We start from the raw sequence: 18648 nt of genomic DNA, 5'->3' as shown, positions 1-18648 counted from the left end.
GCTCTGGCTCATGGATCATTCCCTTCCAGTGTGTCATAAAGCAAAAACATCCCGAGGGTTTGGAGCGCCCGTCTCCAGGATGAAATGTAATCCGCTGAACGCAGGAGGAAGCTGGGATAGCGCCCGATCTCATGTGTCTGTAGTCTGGGAAGCCTTTGTTTACCTGGACAGCAGAGTCCCTAACACCCCACAGCTCATATTGCATGTGCTATATCCCGTTCATTCGAGTCCAGGGAGAAAAACAGAAATACATAAAAGAAAAGATACAAAAACATGCAGCTGTGGAGGGGCAAATTGAAATTCGTCTGGCAACAAACAACGGCAATATCATATTACACATAACAACAACACTATTTCTATTTATTCCTGAAAAACAGAGGAAACATGTTCTGGTCTGGAAATATAAAGTGTCCTTTCAACATTTCTCTTCTCTGCATGCACAGCAACCCTGGCTGCTCTTTTTTATTTGCTTGGCAGGCTTAGCAAGAAGGATAGCTCTGTTATCCCCTCACCGAATCCTCATTACCACTTCTACCGCTGGTAGGATTCCTCTGACCCAGTGTTCCAAATTAGCTCAAACGTCACGCAAAGGGCAAGCTTATGAAGGGAAAGTGGTGGGTGGGAGAGACTGCCAAACTTAGTTCCAGTGTTCGGCTCAAAAGAAAACGAACGGTAAGCAGTCAAGCTCGATTACTTGAGATTTCTCATCTTCACAGTCTTTATCTCCCCGTGGCTTCGGCATTCATGTCAGTCTGAATCTGACGGAATAACTCCTGTTGCAGACAGGCTGCTTTGCTCTTCCCCAGATATGCACCTCTGTGCCCTTCTCCACACTTCTCCCCTTTTCTCCCTCTCCTCAAGTCCCCAGAGAACAGAATAACTTGTTCGGCACGGGCAGGCTTGGTCGTGATGGGCATGCATGATTGACAAAGTGAGGAGAAAGACGGGAGGAAGGGGCTAACGCGGAAGAAAACAGCACGAGTGGAGCGAGCGGAGGAGAATAGAGGCTGCGAACGAGTGGAGGCAGTTGACGGCTTGAAAGGTTTCTCTGACCTTGTTGAGGTTTCTTCGGGGAGGAAATCAATAGGTAATGGAGTCAGTGTGTAAGCAACAAGGGCAAGGGTAGTTTTAGTCTAGAGGGCTCGGGGATCAAAATAATCATTCGGTACGTTTCACCGTCTAAGCCCTACGCGTTAGTTGTCCAATACGATAACCCCCTGTGTGCAGGAAGCGGCACTGCAACATTATAGAGCGGCCTTCATCTCAAGGGTGATGAGGAAGCCAGTGCGGCTTGTGTACCATACAGCGGGCGCGTGTTCAAAATACCAGTAATATTTTAGCAACTCCCTATAAAAGAGGCGGAGGGAAAGGCAAGGGCACGCAGTGAGAAAGCAGCGAGTGAGATCTGCCAGATAATGACCCTGCTGCAATATGCAATGTAGAAAGAAACATGTCGCTTTGGTTTAACCGGTAGTGCCCAACACGATAGTGTAAAATGACACGCCGCAGTTTTTTAGTCCTTTGAAAATTTCGACGCAATCATTTTGCCTAATTTGTGACAAACGATCTGACAAGGATAGCATTCAATCTAGAAGAGCAAACTAGAGGAAACTAGTCTTCAAGAGACAGAACGAGACAAAGATGTATGTAAGTTATCAATATTTCATCCCTGCTCCTTGGTATTAATTACAGCAGCTCATTGATCAGTCAGGCATTCAGCACATGGGGATGCACCAGACTCCGTCCCATTAAAGCTCCCTCTGCTATTAGTGCACCACATTCTAATCATTTTCTTCTTTCTATTTTTTATTTTTTTTCCCGGGATGGGCTCAAACAACGCATACAAACCCAGACACGCTCCAGTTCAAGTCTTCCGATCCCACCCGCTCTTCTTCTTCAACCGTCTCCTCCCAAATGAAAACACCCACACAGACACACACACACACACACACACACTCCCAGAGCAAAGAAAACCAAAAATGCAACCGAGCAGAGCGTGAACGGAAGAACAAAAACATAATCTGTCAGCAGTATATGGCTTTTTGTGTTCAAGTCATTGGTCGTAGTTCTTGTGACAATAAACACACACTCCGAATCATAGCCAACCCTTCCCTACATGTGGTGGGTTTGAATGTTAGCCTCAATATCTAAATCATAACCAATCTGTCTCAGGAGTCTCTTTAGCTATTTCCACCCCTGGTGTCGAGGAAAACTTTGTTGTTGATAATAAACATTTAGCGGCTTTTTTGAGCTCGATACCTCGTGGGCATTTTGGGGAGGTCAGTACACAGAAAAACAAAAAGCACCATTGATGTCGCTCCAGGCGTTGGCTGTGTTATGACTGCAGAAAGCAATAACATGATAATATTCCAGCAATCCACTGAAATTAATTCAAATAAATGAATAAAGAACGTTTGAATTGAGCAACAGTTCATTTTATTGCTGATGAATTGAGCGAGTCATTTGAGGAGGAAGGATTGTGCTGTTTCTTCTTGCAAAATGTATCTATCTAGTCCTGCTCTGAAGCCTAAATGGCTAAAAATGATCCAGTATCTCACAAAAACATGGGAATTATTTGAAACAAGTCAGAAAAACAAAAACTGTTTTTGAATCTCACCCAGCCTATTTATGTGACGCATCCGATTTATCTTGCGACCCCCTGTGGTGTTCCCAAACACCTGCTAGAAGACCATTGCTCTAAAGAAGAGGAGGGCTCAACAAGCAACATCCTGTTTGTGAATGGAAACCCAATATTACATGTAATGCACAAGTGGAAAAACGGGCACATCAGCCTTGATTAAAAACTTTCTTTTACATTTTGAGCAGAATATGAGGAGATGAGAAGCCCTTTCCATGTGGTTGGCGTGCTCTGATCTTTGATCTTTTAGGGTCACCGGCCCTGCTGATGAACCCTCGAGCTAAAAGCACGGAGAACGTTGAACTTGCACAGAAGTCACTGAGTGTACACTGAGACGTCCTCCGCCTGCAGGACCAGTTAAGAGCACAACATTTCTCTGAGATGTCTTAAATTCAGTAATGTGGCATAAAGCAGGGGTTACATCAAAAACAATTGGACTTGATTAAAATGATCTGTAGGGGGGTCCTGGTCTCGCACAGTAGGACAGTAATACAATAAGCTGCATCTTTAATGCAATAAACTCAGGCTGGAGATATTGCATCTTCTCTCAGCCACCCACAGTTATTTAAGAGCAAGCAAATGGTATTTACATGACTCAAGTTGACCCTTGTGCTAGAGGGTACCAGAAGAGCAAACAAACAAGAGAGGAGCAGCAGGGCTCGGGAGGAAGGGAGAAGTCTCTTCTAAGTGAATAAACATTCCCCTGACCATAGAGAGACAATTCCTGGCATATGAGGCATAGAGCAGACTGTGACAGAAACATCTACAACAAGTAAATAAATAAATGACAGAGACGAGCAAATGGGGACCTGGTTTCCGTGATTGTATTCAGAGCTTCCTCACCCACCGATAGCGCTGGAATAAAACATCGTCGTATCAACGGAAAAGGCAGAAAAAGGTATATTTCTGCTGGTGAAAAATGAAACTCTGCCAGACAGTGTCATCGTCGGTTCATGTGTGGGTTGGACCGATATAATCCCAGCCTATGCAAGTGAGTGTGCTTTGCAAAACTGTGTTCAAGTGTACTAATTGCATTCAGATTGAAAAGAAAATTGATCTTTCCATGCTCCTCCAAATAATTTGCAAGTCCAAATGGATTTGTTCTCCTTTGTGTTTCCCCGTTAGCTACATCGTTTCCAAAAATCCTCATTAATGAGACACCAGGGATATGTCACCACATATGACCTTTACCTCAGGCTCTGCATAAGTATTGATGGGATCAGCGATATACCCACATCAGCACAATCTGCTGGATCGGCAGTGTGTGCTTACAGGGGATGTACTCTCTGCCTACGACCGTCTTCTGGTGCTAAAGTGGTAAAAATAGAGACCGAGCAAAACATGTAGCAGACAATTCTATAGGTTCACACAGTCATCCAGTTATTTAGTGAGTGTGTGCGTGTGTATAAATACATATTCTTATATTGTTCATCGTCACTTAAAATGACTAATTAAAGGAGAAAAGTGGTCAAAAAATCTACAAACATCAACGTTGTTGACAATTGTAGGCCACCTGCTCATATTACAGATGGGAGGAAGTTCAATCCTGTGGTGGAATGCAAAGGACAGTTGGCAGACATTATTAGATACAGTTTATAGTATTTTAAACTTTATTATGTAGAACTTTTCATGGAGCTCAATGACAGAAGAAGAATAAGTTATGTCAACAAACAGTGAGCAAATGTACTATCTCCCTCTGTTAAATATGTGTGTGTGTGTGTGTGTGTGTGTTTCTTTTCTTAGAGGGGGGTGTCCGATTATAATTGCTCCTGCAGAGAATCCAGTGCTGCAGTCTCAAAGCTTGCAGGCATTGTGTTCTCCTCAGATAATAGACATCCAGACAGCGCTCCTGCTCCATCCACCACAATGAGTCCTCCTCTCAACTTCCTCTCCTTCGCTTACTCCCTTGTCTTCCCCTCCCTCCCACCTGTCTGTCTGACCCTGCAGAGCCCCTAATGGAGCTGGAGGTTCGTCTGGGGAGTTTTGTGAAGCAGTCGCTGGAGATATCGACTGACAAGTAGCCATCTATTTGAGGATAATAAGGCCTACTTATGCCAGAGCAGATAATGTAGACGTGACAACACGCGCAAATAGTCCTCTGACAACCGGTGAGGCAGGCCGAGTGCGATGCTTTATGATAACTCGCTTTTATCTTCACCAGTATAGCATGTAGTGTCAGCAAAAAAAAAAGTCTTGCTTGTCTGAGGGTTCAAAGTCAATGTATCTCATTCCGAAGCCGTTAGCCTCAATGCATCGGCGTATCATTCTTCCATGTCTGACAGTCGCTGACAGTTTAAGGCCGTTGAATTGAAGTTGCAGGGATGTCAACAGCAAAGGTGAACTCAATGATAGAGTCTAGGACACCTCTTGAAATGTCCCTATGTATCTGTAACGTTACATGACCAAGGCATTACAAACTAAAAGATTGATCACTGCAATGTTTAAGTATGCGGGCTGAGTCTGTACGTGTGCCGGTATGCAATGGGACACAACTTTGTGAAGAGTCGTCTGCCTGTTCCCTGAGCTGCCAACAAGAGAGACGGTAAGAGGACTGACGGATGGAGGAGAAAAGAGGACAGTGAAGTGACAGAATGGAGGACAAACCACATGTGATTTCTTTTTTGGGCAGAGACAAAGCAGGGTAAAAATTAAATCTCTGCAAGAAGATGGTTATCCTTTTCTAATTGGAAACAAGCCTCTGTGAAGCAAATTGCAAGCCATGCAGAAGCCAAAACTCATCAGAGATAGGGCGCAGATAGGAATAGGGAGTGTGAGACAGTTAGAGAGATGAATATTTGAGGAGATGGGGGTTTCCACACAGTGTGGCGGGACCTCTGAGTCAATCTCCATCAGCAGTCTCATCTTTGTGTGGAGCTCTGGCTGAGACGGGAGGAGGAAGAGGAGGAGCAGCAGACCAGAGAGATCAAAGCTAACTAAAAGTGAGGATCAAAACGGAACTATTACTGTCGCCTTACAGCAGAATTATGCATGCGCTACTATTCCTGCGCACAGCAGTAATCGGACTTTGCTAACAGGGAGCAGGGCGGGTGCACGCTGTGAGGGAGATGGAAGGATTGAGGAAGGAAGTTAATTTAAATTGGCAGAGAATTAGGTTTATATGGCCTTTATGGCTCTATGTGTGGGGATGGGAGAAGGTTGGACAGCGAGAAGAGTTCAGGAGTTGAGATTTTGGCGTGACTCTAACTTGGCTATCTGTCTTTTTTTGCTTTAAAAGGCACAGACAAGGGCTGTAAAAGAGAACGGAAAAAGGATCTGATAATGAAGTCTAAACTGGACTTACGGCAGCCTTTCTCGTCGCTCTTGTCAAAGCAGTCGGGAAATCCGTCGCACTGCCACCCACCTGGGACGCACTTCCCATCTCCACACATGAAGTTTCCAGGGATGTTGCACTCCGTGGTGAAGTTATTCCCCGGGAGAAGCTGGCTCTCTGGTTATAATCAAACAGGATGACACAAGAAAAGAGAGAAAGAGAAACGATTATTACGATCGCACGCCACGAAGAAATTAAACAGGCGGAGAGATATTGCACCCCAGCGATATGCATCGACAGTCAAAATGGGAGATCGTTATTATCTCCATCCTCTAAAGATAGAAAACCAATAAAGGCGGTGTCTCTCTTTATCAAGCTATATCTATAGAAACAGAGGGCGATCTCATGAATGCAAAAGCAGAGGGGGTCATTCAGTGTCAACAGTATTGTGTGCGTAAGAGTCAAGCTTGGAGCTACAGGCAGTATCATAATCAGGCAGATAAGGAAACACCAAAGAACAATCACATACAAACAAACAACATGTCTTGGACACACACACACACACACACACACACACACACACACACACACACACACACACACACACACACACACAACATGTGACCCGAGCTTGTTCCGGGCATTCAGTTGACGCAGTGCAGCTGTGGTATAATGGGCTGGAATGTGAAACACGGTCTTTTGGCGGAGGTTTGACACTATGCGGTTTAGCTCGTAAACAAAACTTTAGGCCGGTAATGAGGAGCTCCGGACAGACCGGGGGGAACGCTGTCATGCTGCAGTGCTGGAACTGTGTTTCAGCTGGTAGAGGCCACTTCATTACACGGGCGAGCGGGACGCAAGAGGTGTGGAGCCTCGAGCCTCGAGCGACGGTGTGGTTAACCAGTGACGTGACTGACTGGGTCACGATATGGGTCTCTCTGACTAACACGACTCTGACTGAGAAGAACAGTGATGTAAAAATGATTTATAAAAAAGGTTACATCGATATAAGATGCATCCTTTATTTCTTTCTAAATAAGTCGGATAAATGAATCCACTTTGTGTTTGTTTCCTCTATCTGATCGTGACGGACACATTCTCGACGAGGCAGTTACGCCGTACTGAGGGAGCCATTGTACTGCGGTACAAATAGAAAGCGTTGACATTTCAGTGCTTGTGAATTCATAACCAGAGCTCTCAGGTTCACAGCTAGTTCATATTCACTTAGTAGCTACTTACAGCTGAGTAACTGACGCACGGAAATCAAGCGCTCTTACATCATCACTCTCTTGCTGCGGAACGCATAGATAGATCCTCTCATGAGACAGCAGGACCCTTCTGATCCTCTGTCGGGATGATGCAAACCCCGTTTTATCTCTTGCAATATACAGAAGGGGAAGTGATGGATAAAGAGCCACGGCTCCTGTCATTTACGAGGACCGGAAAGCATTCCGACTGTCATTTAGCATTGGTGGGAGGCCTCACCAAATGTAGCTGTCGGTGAATACGTGCAAAGACAATTCTTTTACATATTAGTGATCGCTGCCGTCACAAAAATGAAAGACTGTTTGTGCCTGCATATTAGCGTCACCTGTGTGGTGTAATATCTCAGGGAATAGAACAAAACCCAATGGTGCTGACAGACAGCAATCTACCATAGTGAGCCTCACAAACCAAATGTTCACCATATTCACACAGTCTCCACTGGCTCGTCTCTCTCTGACAAAGGGACCGATACAGAGAAGCACTCCTTGGAGAGAAATAGCGGGAGAGGAACTACACAGCATTGCTGGACACCTTTCATTAGTTCTATCGGACTTGTTCTTCATAACAGCCAAAATGTTATTTTTCTTACACTTTGCATGCTATGGATTCCTCAGCAGCCAGCAGCCTTTCATGAGGCCACTCGGATGTCGACGTATCAACTGAACAAAAATGCCACGTAAATGTCCATTCAAAGGCACGCGGAACAAGTGCAGGAGGGAGCCATGCAGAAAGGCTGCAAGGAGCTGGTGGTTCGAGAGGCATCGGGTTAATTGGAGAGGAGTTGCTTTGAGAACGCGTTGTGTTTGAGAGCCGGCCAAAAAGAGTAGGTTGTGAGTTGCTCTTTTGTTCGCCTCAAAGCATCTTATTGCGATAGCTCTGTCATTCTATCGATAGAGTACCGTTGGAGTATCATGCCCACCTCATTAGGACAGTAAGTGGGGCTACACAGCTCATTAGAGACTGCTCTGTGTGCTTGTTAACAGTGATAATGACACGCTGCTGTTCTCTGTGGGCCCCGCAACGCTCCCACGGTCACCTGGACAACTTGAATGGACACGACAGCAACTCACTCATTCGTCCTCTGTGCTTTTAACGACTACGTTGTGGATATCTTGGGACGTTATGCGCAGTTGCGCAGCACTGCTGTGTGCATCGGTGGTCACACAGTGGGTGTGTGAGGGAGAGCTGGAGGAGATAAGGCCGGGATTACTCTGGACGTGTACGTATCTTGCTGGGCGAAGCGTAGAGCAATTACTCAGGGTAAATATTGACTGTACTATCCTTGCCTCTGCACACCCATCCCCTGCCTCCCACCCTCCACCCTGTTTGTGTCCACTAAGGCCATATTTAGACTGTTAAATCATAGATCGTAGAATCTTTCCTGCTTCAGCTGGATACCGTTTTATCATTAGCATTTACATTTGCGCTATACTTCTAGAAGGTTTCACTGGTTCACACAGGCTGGAACTCTTCCCTCTCCATCTTTTTGCTTAGCTGCTGTTGCTGGTAGAGTAGATAGAGTGCACCTCCGTTACCTCAATTATAATTTGGAACAAAAGGAACTCCAAGCATGAACATGAGTCTAATTTCCCAGTGGTTCTGGATAATACTGAAAGCACATTTACATTTTTTTTGGAATATTTCTAAAGGCAATATCATCCCTAATGCAATCTCTCCTGTTGAAGTAACATGCATTATGAGCACGACTGCAGTGCCAATAAAATGATATATTCAGAACATAAGGGCACTGACAAAAGCAAATCTCTCTTCTATTTTCTTTTTTTAAACACACAATTTAAAAATCCCCTCCGGTTCTACCAAGTGAAGCCAATGCGGAAGTGTCTTAAAACGTGCATTCTCTCTACTGACCAGCAGGGGGCGACTCCTCCGGTGCCAAAAAGAAGTCCAATTGTATGGAAGTCTATGAGAAAATGACCCTACTTGTCACTTGATTTATTACCTCAATAAACATTGTGAACATGAGTTTATGGTCTCAATCGCCAGTTTCAAGTCTTCTTCAATACAAACGATGTTCATTTAGAAAATGATGGTCCCTTTTAGAGTAAAATAGACAATAGAGCAGAGTATGCTTTAGGGCGGGCTTACTGTGATTGACAAGTCGCTGCCGCTACCAGAGGCGTATACGCCGTCTCTAAGTCACTCCTCCGAATTCCAAATATGGTAACATCCGTTTATTGGTTTATTTTTTGGATAAAGTGAGGAATACATCCTCCCTCAATCAACATTAGAATAAAATGGAAAGAATTTTGGGGAAATGTTGGGGATGAGTCTGGTTCTTCATATCTAAGTATCTCCTAAGTTTATGATTTTAACATGTATTTTAAAAGGTGAATACTTTTTGCACAATTGGAATTGGAAAGTTCCCACAATCTCTTAAAATGTTGTCAATTATTTAATTTTATTATTTTAACATTGAATCAAGTCAGTGCATGAATGGCAAGCTTCCAACGGTTATTCTACGATTTCCCACGGGTGCACTTCATACATAATGATGTTGGATATTGCAGCCCAGCGACTTCAGTACACTCTTAGCAATCCTCTGAATATGCAAACACGGACTACAGTCCAGCCACAAACGTGAATATTTTCACACCAAATGTCAGTATGCCACCCAACACTGGACAGCTAATTTGGGAGCAATATCTATATTACTCTTAACATAGCCTATTAATAATTGAACAACCCCTTAAGCGTATGGTTGGCTTCCTTTATCAGATTCTTCAGGGTATGTCTGGACATAATTGTTGCTATAATACTCAACAGGGAAACAAAGAAACAGTACAGTGTGCTGGGGAGAACCAAAGTAGAAAAGGAGAAGTAAATGAAGGGGAACAAATGGGAGGTGAAGATACAGCTGGACAAGTACGGAAGAAAGAGGAGCAACCATTCCCCGTGCTCTATACGCATGAAAGGTCAGTGACATGAATCTATATCTGAGAGGACTATTGGCTTAGCTGTTACTGCTTTAACCCCATCTTCCCCAGCATGCTGGGATATCTGACCTGCATTGATCAGCCCTGGGTCAAAGGTTGAGCCTCGAATTGAAACAGCACCAGACAATTGATTGAGTTGCCTTTGAAAGCTACGGTAGAATTGAAAGTAAAGGCTACAGGAGAAGTGTCACAAAAAGTATAAAGATGGGGGTTTCAAACAAAGCTTTTGTCCTCACGGAAATAGTCCCACATTCTCATCAGCTTTCTGTCCTCAATAATACACCATACTGTGTGAAATTCACATTCCAGCCTGATAATGTCAATGCGAACATAATAAGTAGTGGACTAGTAATGTCTGCTTGTGTTGGAGGATAAGGAGAAATATGGCCTAGCTCTGAACAAAAACGAGCTTTTTCACGTTCAAGGATAGAAACTTATTTTTCAATTGCACACCACTCGTAGTGGGCTGGCTACACAAGCAGACTGTGAGGCGCAGCGGGGGTGGAGGTGGTTTGGTTGTCATTTTGTGTGTGTGTGTGTGTGTGTGTGTGGAAGAGAGAGAGAGAGAGAGAGAGAGAGAGAGAGAGAGAAAAAGAGCAACAGAGCAAGCAAGGCATTAATGGGGAGCGATGGAGAAAAAGGGCAGTCATGCATGAAAAAAGACAGTAAAACCTGAATACTATTGTCAACATATAGGCCTGCGCCTCTCTCAGCTGTTCACACTCTTCCCACCTCTGAAGGCCATCCGGAAACTGTTCTATGTGAATCTGTGTATTTGAGAGGAAGGGGCCACAGGCTTCATCAGCTGCTACGTAGTTACTGTGTGTGTGGTGGACACAGTTATGGCCGTGACAATGCTAAATGAGGCACTGAGCCAAAGACCCAAAGTTGTAATCTTTAACTTAACTGTACAGTGAGGAGAGTACAGCTCTTAAGAGAGCCTTCATGTCACACCAACACATGCATGCCATGCACACTCATATCAGTCAATAACCAAATCCCCATAAAATCCACAACAGAGTGTAAATACCCAATGAGGAAAACACAACACAACGGCAGATTATGGATGCAATTAGGCTTTAAAAAAAGAGCAAAATCAAAAGTCATCAAGCAGATCTCAAGCTCGAGATAATAACATTTGAATACTCGCATTAATAAGATGTGATGCACCCTCAAGAAAACCTCCTTATTAGACAAAAATATGAGACACATTTGATCACTCATTTCTCATTAAACACACACATGATGGTGTGCAGTGGGATAATGCGTTAGGTGCACACACACACACAAACACACTAGTTCCAGTGTGTCACATTATTGTGTTGTGGATAACACGTCAAAGCTCATTCTTCAAATGCATTAGCGATCAGTTAATCCTGGGCAACTTCAAGATGAACTTGCGATGAACACAATGCTTTTCTCTAAGTTTCTGCACACATCAAAATAATAATCCACTGAAATGGAGTCCACCATGAAGCTACATTTATCGACAAGAAGACAAATGCTTTGATTTGTCAAGAATGCAAAATGCCGCATCATATTTTAGGCCGTTCTGTGTGCGAGTTCGTGCAAGGCGTACACTATAAAACGCAGATCGGCAGAGATCTTTTCCAGACGTGGTTTGTGTGCGAGTAATTGCAGAATTGCGGCAGTGTATGGTTGATTGCGTGCAGCGTAATGTCTCAGGGAGACATCGATTATTGTTTCAATGTATGTTTTAAATCTCCTTTACTTTTGCCTTTATGATTTTAATGGTTTCATGTGAAGCACTTTGAATTACCTTGTTGTTGAAATGTGCTATACAAATAAACTTGCCTTGCCTTGCGTCGACGTGGTGATGGGACTGGTGCACTCAATATGTAGGCCGTATCTCTTACTGCAGCGTCTAATGCGTAGCACACTCCAAAAATAAGACTTCCCCACAAGAGGAAAACAGACGAGGGGTTGATGTGAGTCAGACTTTTCTGCCAGAGCCTGTGTTGTTCCCAGAGTAGAGGATTGTGAATATGAAAGGCCAGACGGCTGACATCCTCCCTGCTCCATATACTTCTGGTTAGCGGTGCAGCGGATCATCGGAGTCACGGATCGGATCAGCACAAAAGAAAAAAGGGAGCAAATATAACTTTTAGAGATCCCTGATCACGATAGTAATTGGTGATCATTGATGATCCATATTGGCAGATACAGATCCCTTTGTTGTTTGGTTATAGCAGCTGGTCTACACGGCTCCAGGCTGTTTTTGGCACCGTCCAAAAAACATCTCAACCACTCTGAAGTCAAACAATCAAAAATTCTAAATGTTATCCTTTTACTTCGTTAAAGTAATTTATAGTGTTTTTCATAAAAGGCACACAATTCAAATGATTAGGAAATAAAAGATTGTGTTTTCATTGATTAAAACTACAAATCTTGTGATTTGTAGTTTTAATAATGTATTATACGCTGCTAGTGGTAAACAGGTCTCTATTATTAATTAATTTTGTTGTGAAATCATCTCCTTCAAACAACTGCATTTATTTAAGTTCCTCGCCGACACTACATTTTACGAGATTACATGTGAACACATCATGACAACGTTATAATTTATCTTTGCTCAACACTCATTTTCACTGACCAGAGCCTGAACGCATCATAATGTAACTGAACAGAACCTTTGTTCTCCTCCCGTCCATTTACACACAGATTGGTTGTTTACAATGTAACATTATCAGAGAGTATCGGTGAACAGAAAGCATAACGATGTCCTGATCGCATACTTCACTGAATATTGTGATAGAAATGCTCCCAATCTTGTATACAGCACCTGTTGGCCTCTTAATTTGTAGAACATGTTTCTACTTACGAGGATTAAGACTAGTTTATGAAGTATGGCTGGGCAATACATCAATATTATATTGATATTGTGATATTCTAATATGTCTTTTCATGGTTTTAAAGGCTGCATTACAGTCCAGTTATGTCATTTTCTGAATTTAGCAGACTGTTCTATTCTTTGCCTTTTACCCACTTAGTCATTATATCTACATTTCTGATGATTATTTATCAAAAATCTCATTGAGTGACACATTGTGTGTATACCCGGCCTACAATATTGTCGCACTATTGAGGTATTTGGTGAAAAACATCACTATTTGTTTCTTTATAGCGCCGCCCATCTTCCAATGCACTGATACAATGTACCACAATAAAAACATGCTATTTCTTCCTCTCTGTTCCTGTCCCGAGGTGTCACTGGCTTTAAATTAAGCAGGAGCACACTCCTCTTCTGTTTTTGACACGCAGAAGACATTTCATTTTTTTTGGTATACCGTGCATTTGAAAATCACCAAAGAGAGATATAGACAGAGCGGAGGAGGCACACTGACATACTGAGCAAGAAAGTTAAACAGTAGCAGCGTGGTGGCTGCTGAAAAAATTAAAAAAAACACGACTGCTTATGAATTCTCCTCCGTCACTTAAGTCAGCAGTGCAGCAATATCATACTTTTCCCCATTGCACATAACACTTAAATATTCATTTGCTGTATAATGAAATAAGGACTCTCAAGGCAGAAAGTCAGAGTAAATTCCTCAAGGAGGGAGGACACAACATGAGGCTTGTGATGTGCAAAACATTCCCTTCTACAGCATCTCGTTATATATCCTTTGTTGTTTGTATTGCAATCAAAAAAAAGGCAGAAAAAGACACATGAAATGTATAAACTTCCAACCAACTAGCATGACGTTTTGTCATTTTTCCTTTGAAGGCAACATAAATGACACACATGTACAGTATTAGGGCTGTGCAAAAATATCAATATCATTTTTAAACGATAGTGTATCGATACATACAGAAAATCCTGTTTGAAAACTGTTTTAAAATATCCTTTGAATTGCTGCAAATCCCTGCGTGTGTCAAACAACCTCCTCCTTCGCTCCTGTAACGCTAGATGTCGTTGTCTATTTCCTTCTAAGCTAAGGCCAGTGATAGTTTATTTTATTTCATATGATGTGTATGGCGTCTACTTGTAACTTCAGAGAGGTCAGTGACACAATAAGAAAAGAATCCAGGATGTATTTTATCTTCAAATGAAGTTGTGGCAAGTGTATTTTCGTAAAAAGTAGTAGTAGTAGCATTTTACTTAAGTGTGACTATGTGCAATACAAATACCTTTTGAGTAGTTTTGATGTAATTTCTCCGCTGAGTTATCAATATTTGATGTACGTATTAGACCAAGTGGTACACAGCAAGTTCATTTTCAGCTCTATTTTCACATTTTCAGAAAGAAAATGGTTAGTAGTGCAATAACATTGCAATTTGTATCGCGTATCGTATCGTAAGGTGTTTACCAAAACACAGCCCTGTACAGAACTTCAGATGTAACAAAAATGAACACAACCTTGAGCGAGGTTTGGCAGCAGTCATGTTGCATTCATGGACTAAAACATTGCCATTCGCTTTTCATTCTTCCCAATGTTGTTCTTTTCTGAAAATAAGGATAATATGGCAACATCCCAATACAATCATTATCTCAGAGGTTATTTCAGTGTTCCTGCATTGAATCTACTCTCTCTGACTCGCGTCAAACACGGCGCTGTTTACAGTCAACATGCCGGAATAAATGGACGTTTCCTAACCTCCTACAGCTTATGACATTATCACAGACATGGAGGGATAACTGTGATTTTAGAGAGCATTACTCACAAACAGCCTTCATTTCCACAAAAAAAACAACTTGTAAATAATCCAAATCACACACACACACACATCCAACTCCAAATCAAGCAGGCTGCACCACATGGGTTTGCCTGAAGATAGTTAGCTTGATGCTTCAATGCCCTTCCAATCCATCTGTGGTCTGCATAAATGTAAACAAAATGTGTTCAATTAGAATGTGGTGTGGTACTGTGGCCGTTTCTTCTTCTTGCTTTAGCTACCATTTCATTTTGGCCTGCAGCTATGCAGTCAGTGCTCAGCTCTTTACAGCGACCTCTTGCCCCGCCAGCTTTAAGTGCTTTCCAGCATTTGCGAGGTTCGGAAGAAAAAGCCTCGATAACAATATGAATGAAGCATAACATGCCCGTTAACAGAGAGTTTATTTCTGGTTTCAGAACACTAGGATGTGACCAAGCAGCAACTAGCAGGCATCTGGAAGGGAGGGGCACAGACAAACCCTCCTAAAAGCCTCTGCCTTGTTTAAGAAGCTGCATTATTGATAGTGTAGATCGTGTGTGGGCTGAACTAGTACCAGAGCAAGACAGAGACAGAGACAGAGTACCAGTTTGAAGAGACAAAATAGAAAGAGAAACCATGATTTTGACCAAAACAAATGTGATTTATTGTTATTAATATGAACCAAAAATATACGTATGATTTGGAAAGTGTCAATATCAACTACATTTGTTTACATTATGTTTATTCAATTCTAACTTAAATTAGGTTCCACTGAACATGGATTTCAATCTAAAGTAGATGTGACCTCATGCCGGGTAACGGGAGGGTCAGTGGAGAAAGTAATTCAGCGGATCTCTCCTCTGAACGGAGCTGCACAAAGTAGTGGCTGCATGTTGTTTTCAATATAATGTACACATTACAGAGGTCTGTTCAAGTAATTCCCTGCGACTGATTCCCCGAAGCTATTCCTGTGTTCTTACGTATTGGATACATAAAGGTTAATGGAAACCAAAAATGCTTACTTTGCAAACAAACACGCTCTATGCCAACATGAGCACAACACTGATTGCTTCATTGGCCTCCGTCTTGCCATTATGTATTCATTAGCAGCCTCTCCTTTATGAAATAGACCTTGCAATGACTGCCTTATATACTGCCGTTGGATTTTTTTGGAACAGTGACCGGCCAAATTAGCCTGGCTTGGCCAAACAAGGCCCTATTAAGCACACACTGGTCTCTCATTCACACCGAGCCTATAGTCCTGTAGCGTTGGTTTATTTTGGCTGTTTGTGAGGCTATCTGTGGTTGAATTAAAATGGAGATCACAACATAAATGCATTACAACGGAAGCTCAATATAGAGGTCATATTATGGTTGTGTTCCGGTCCAAGAAACGACATCAGTAGTTTAGTAGAAAAGCAGCTTTGTTGCGGTTTCGTGTTAACCTCTTGGCGAGGGTTTCAGAGAAGCAATTGTCCATCTAATCCTCTAAGAGATGACTGTGGCATTTTCAACAGCATCCCAGCCTATTAACATCACCTTGGGATTACCTTCACAGCGAGGAGGAGCTGATGGAGATGGGGGGGGGGGGGGGGGAGGGGGGGGGGAGAGATTAGGAAGATGAGGAGAACGATGACGAAAATTAGATTTGCGGGCAAGCTGCTCACCGCTCAGACAAATAAACACGTCTTGTCTGACACGCAGACAAACAAAAATAGACATAATGCGCACACAGTACAAGAACTCAATCCGGTCAGACGAATATCTCCTTTTAGGCTCGAGTTCCTCATCAATCCCAAGGAGGGAGCGTCGCCTGTCAAACAAACACATCTATTCCATTCATTCCGATTCCCCACGTTGGCCCATCAGCGGCACAAAACCAGGATTAATCACCATCCATGCGGCACGATAACAAGGCAATTATTTGTCTTTGGGACTTAGCTGTTGCTATATAATGAAATAAGGACTCTCAAGGCAGAGAGTCAGAGTAAATTCCTCAAGGAGGGAGGACACAACATGAGCCTTATGATGTGCAAAACATTCCCTTCTACAGCATCTCATTATATTGCCAATCAATATTGCAATCAAAAAAAGCCAGAAAAAGATACATGAAATGTAGAAACTTCCAACCAACTAGCATGACGTTTTGCCATTTTTCCTTTGAAGGCAACATAAATGACACACATGCACACATGTCAACACTCCCCTGCGTCTCTCTTTCATCACGCAGTCGACTGTCGCAGAACACACCGGTAAACAGCGCGCACCCTTCATCGGGCGCCGCGACGCGAGACCCTTTACTGAGCAAACCGGCGTGAGGAGTGAGGAATAATGCAGAGAGGGAAGCTGCCAGCGCTGACCCTATGTTACACCTGTGAGGCTCATGTTTGCCTCTATAGGCACACTGACCTCCAAATATGACAGGAAAACATCTGCAATTTAGTTCTTAAAAAGGCATTGCTTTTTAAAGATGAACTAGCGGGATAGATGCGAAATGATCCAGAAAATGAGACGCATACATTTAAAAAGTCATAGGTGTGTTAGATGAGAGTACATTTCATTTCATAGAAACAATGCTGAAGGGATATATATATAATTTATATATTAATATAAATAATATAATATATATATATTTTTTAGCACACACAGGCACATTATGCACCGTGGAGAAGATGTACTGTAGCAGTGGGTATGATGAGAGGAGTGAGAAGGAGGACGGAGAGAAGTTGCACTCTTAAAGAGCCGAGGGAGGGGGGGGGGAGAGAGAGAGAGAGAGAGAGATGGAAGTGGGGAGAGCTCAACAAAAAAGGCACAGGCTGCCTTTGTCTATCTTCCAGTCTGTGTATTAGCAAGTAATGAGCTCTTAATTGTGTAGCCCGGGCCATGGAGTCACTGCAGGGGTTGAAAAGCAGTGTGAATGAACTATATATCTGCCAAAAACACTGGGGCAAAGGGAGCGTTAGAGGAACAGAAAGAGAGGGGCACAAGGTGAGCGGGAGACGAAATGAAGGGATGTGAGATAGAGACACCGCATTGAGGAGAAGGGGTAAAGGGGAAATGACAGGAGCATTACAAGGCAAATGTTTATTCCAACAGAATGCAGATGAGGGGAAAGAGTGCCAGTGGTCGTTGCCTGTGACTCTGTCTCCCTCTGCCATATCTGTCTCCTCTCTCTCTTTTTCTCTGTATAATAAAATATCTACTCAACTGAATGCTGATGAGTCAAAATGGTAATAAGTCAAATGGAGGGTTCTGGTTTAAAAGGTAACGGGTGTGTGAGTAGTTCTCACAGTGGCAGATGATATTGTAACTAAAAGGTCATTCCAATACGATTTCACTCTATGCGGCGTCTTTAAAAGGCTAACTGGGACATAGAAGCAACGTGACAGGAAATCTCATGAACGGCGATGAGAAAGGCCACGAGAGTACTTTGTGACCAATTTCCTTTTTTCCCGGCTGGTAATCAGTCAGGGCGATGAGTTCACAGCACGGGGAGGTCTCATTTTCTCGTCCTCTGTGATAAGCTCTTCTCTCTCCGCTGTGTGAAAGAAAGTGGATGCTTTGGGAGATGTTCATTTGCTGTTGCACGGACCGTATTTTGTTCATCTAAATCCATGTCGACGTGATGACCCCCCCCCCCCCCCCCCCCACCCGTTGTGTCTACTGGTTGCCACTTAATTCATCGTCGCTGGTGAGCCTGCTTCATCTGATTTCACTTCCCTTCTGAGAGATGAGCTGTATTACTCAGAGCCTGAATTATGTTACACTCACACTCATTACTGGGGCACACAGAGCCCCAGTAATGGCCAAAATGTACTCTCACGCTGCATTGAGAAAAGGCTTCATATGCCGTTAGGGTTACAAAC

The 18648-nt window shown here is 43.1% G+C and overlaps 1 protein-coding gene across 1 annotated transcript in view; it reads right to left on the bottom strand.

Annotated features, from left to right (window-relative positions):
• Positions 1-18648, bottom strand: part of ldlrad3 (low density lipoprotein receptor class A domain containing 3) — a 68216-nt gene that overhangs the window by 39293 nt on the left and 10275 nt on the right. Inside the window, exon 2 of the mRNA XM_079279110.1 lies at positions 5940-6086. Within this exon, the coding sequence (XP_079135236.1) occupies positions 5940-6086 (147 nt within the window). The remainder of the gene's footprint in view (positions 1-5939; positions 6087-18648) is intronic.

Source organism: Melanostigma gelatinosum, assembly GCF_949748355.1.
Source record: "Melanostigma gelatinosum genome assembly, chromosome: 1".
NCBI lineage: Eukaryota > Metazoa > Chordata > Actinopteri > Perciformes > Zoarcidae > Melanostigma > Melanostigma gelatinosum.
Note: the sequence above shows the minus strand (reverse complement) of the source record. Positions and strands in the feature narration are given on the sequence as shown.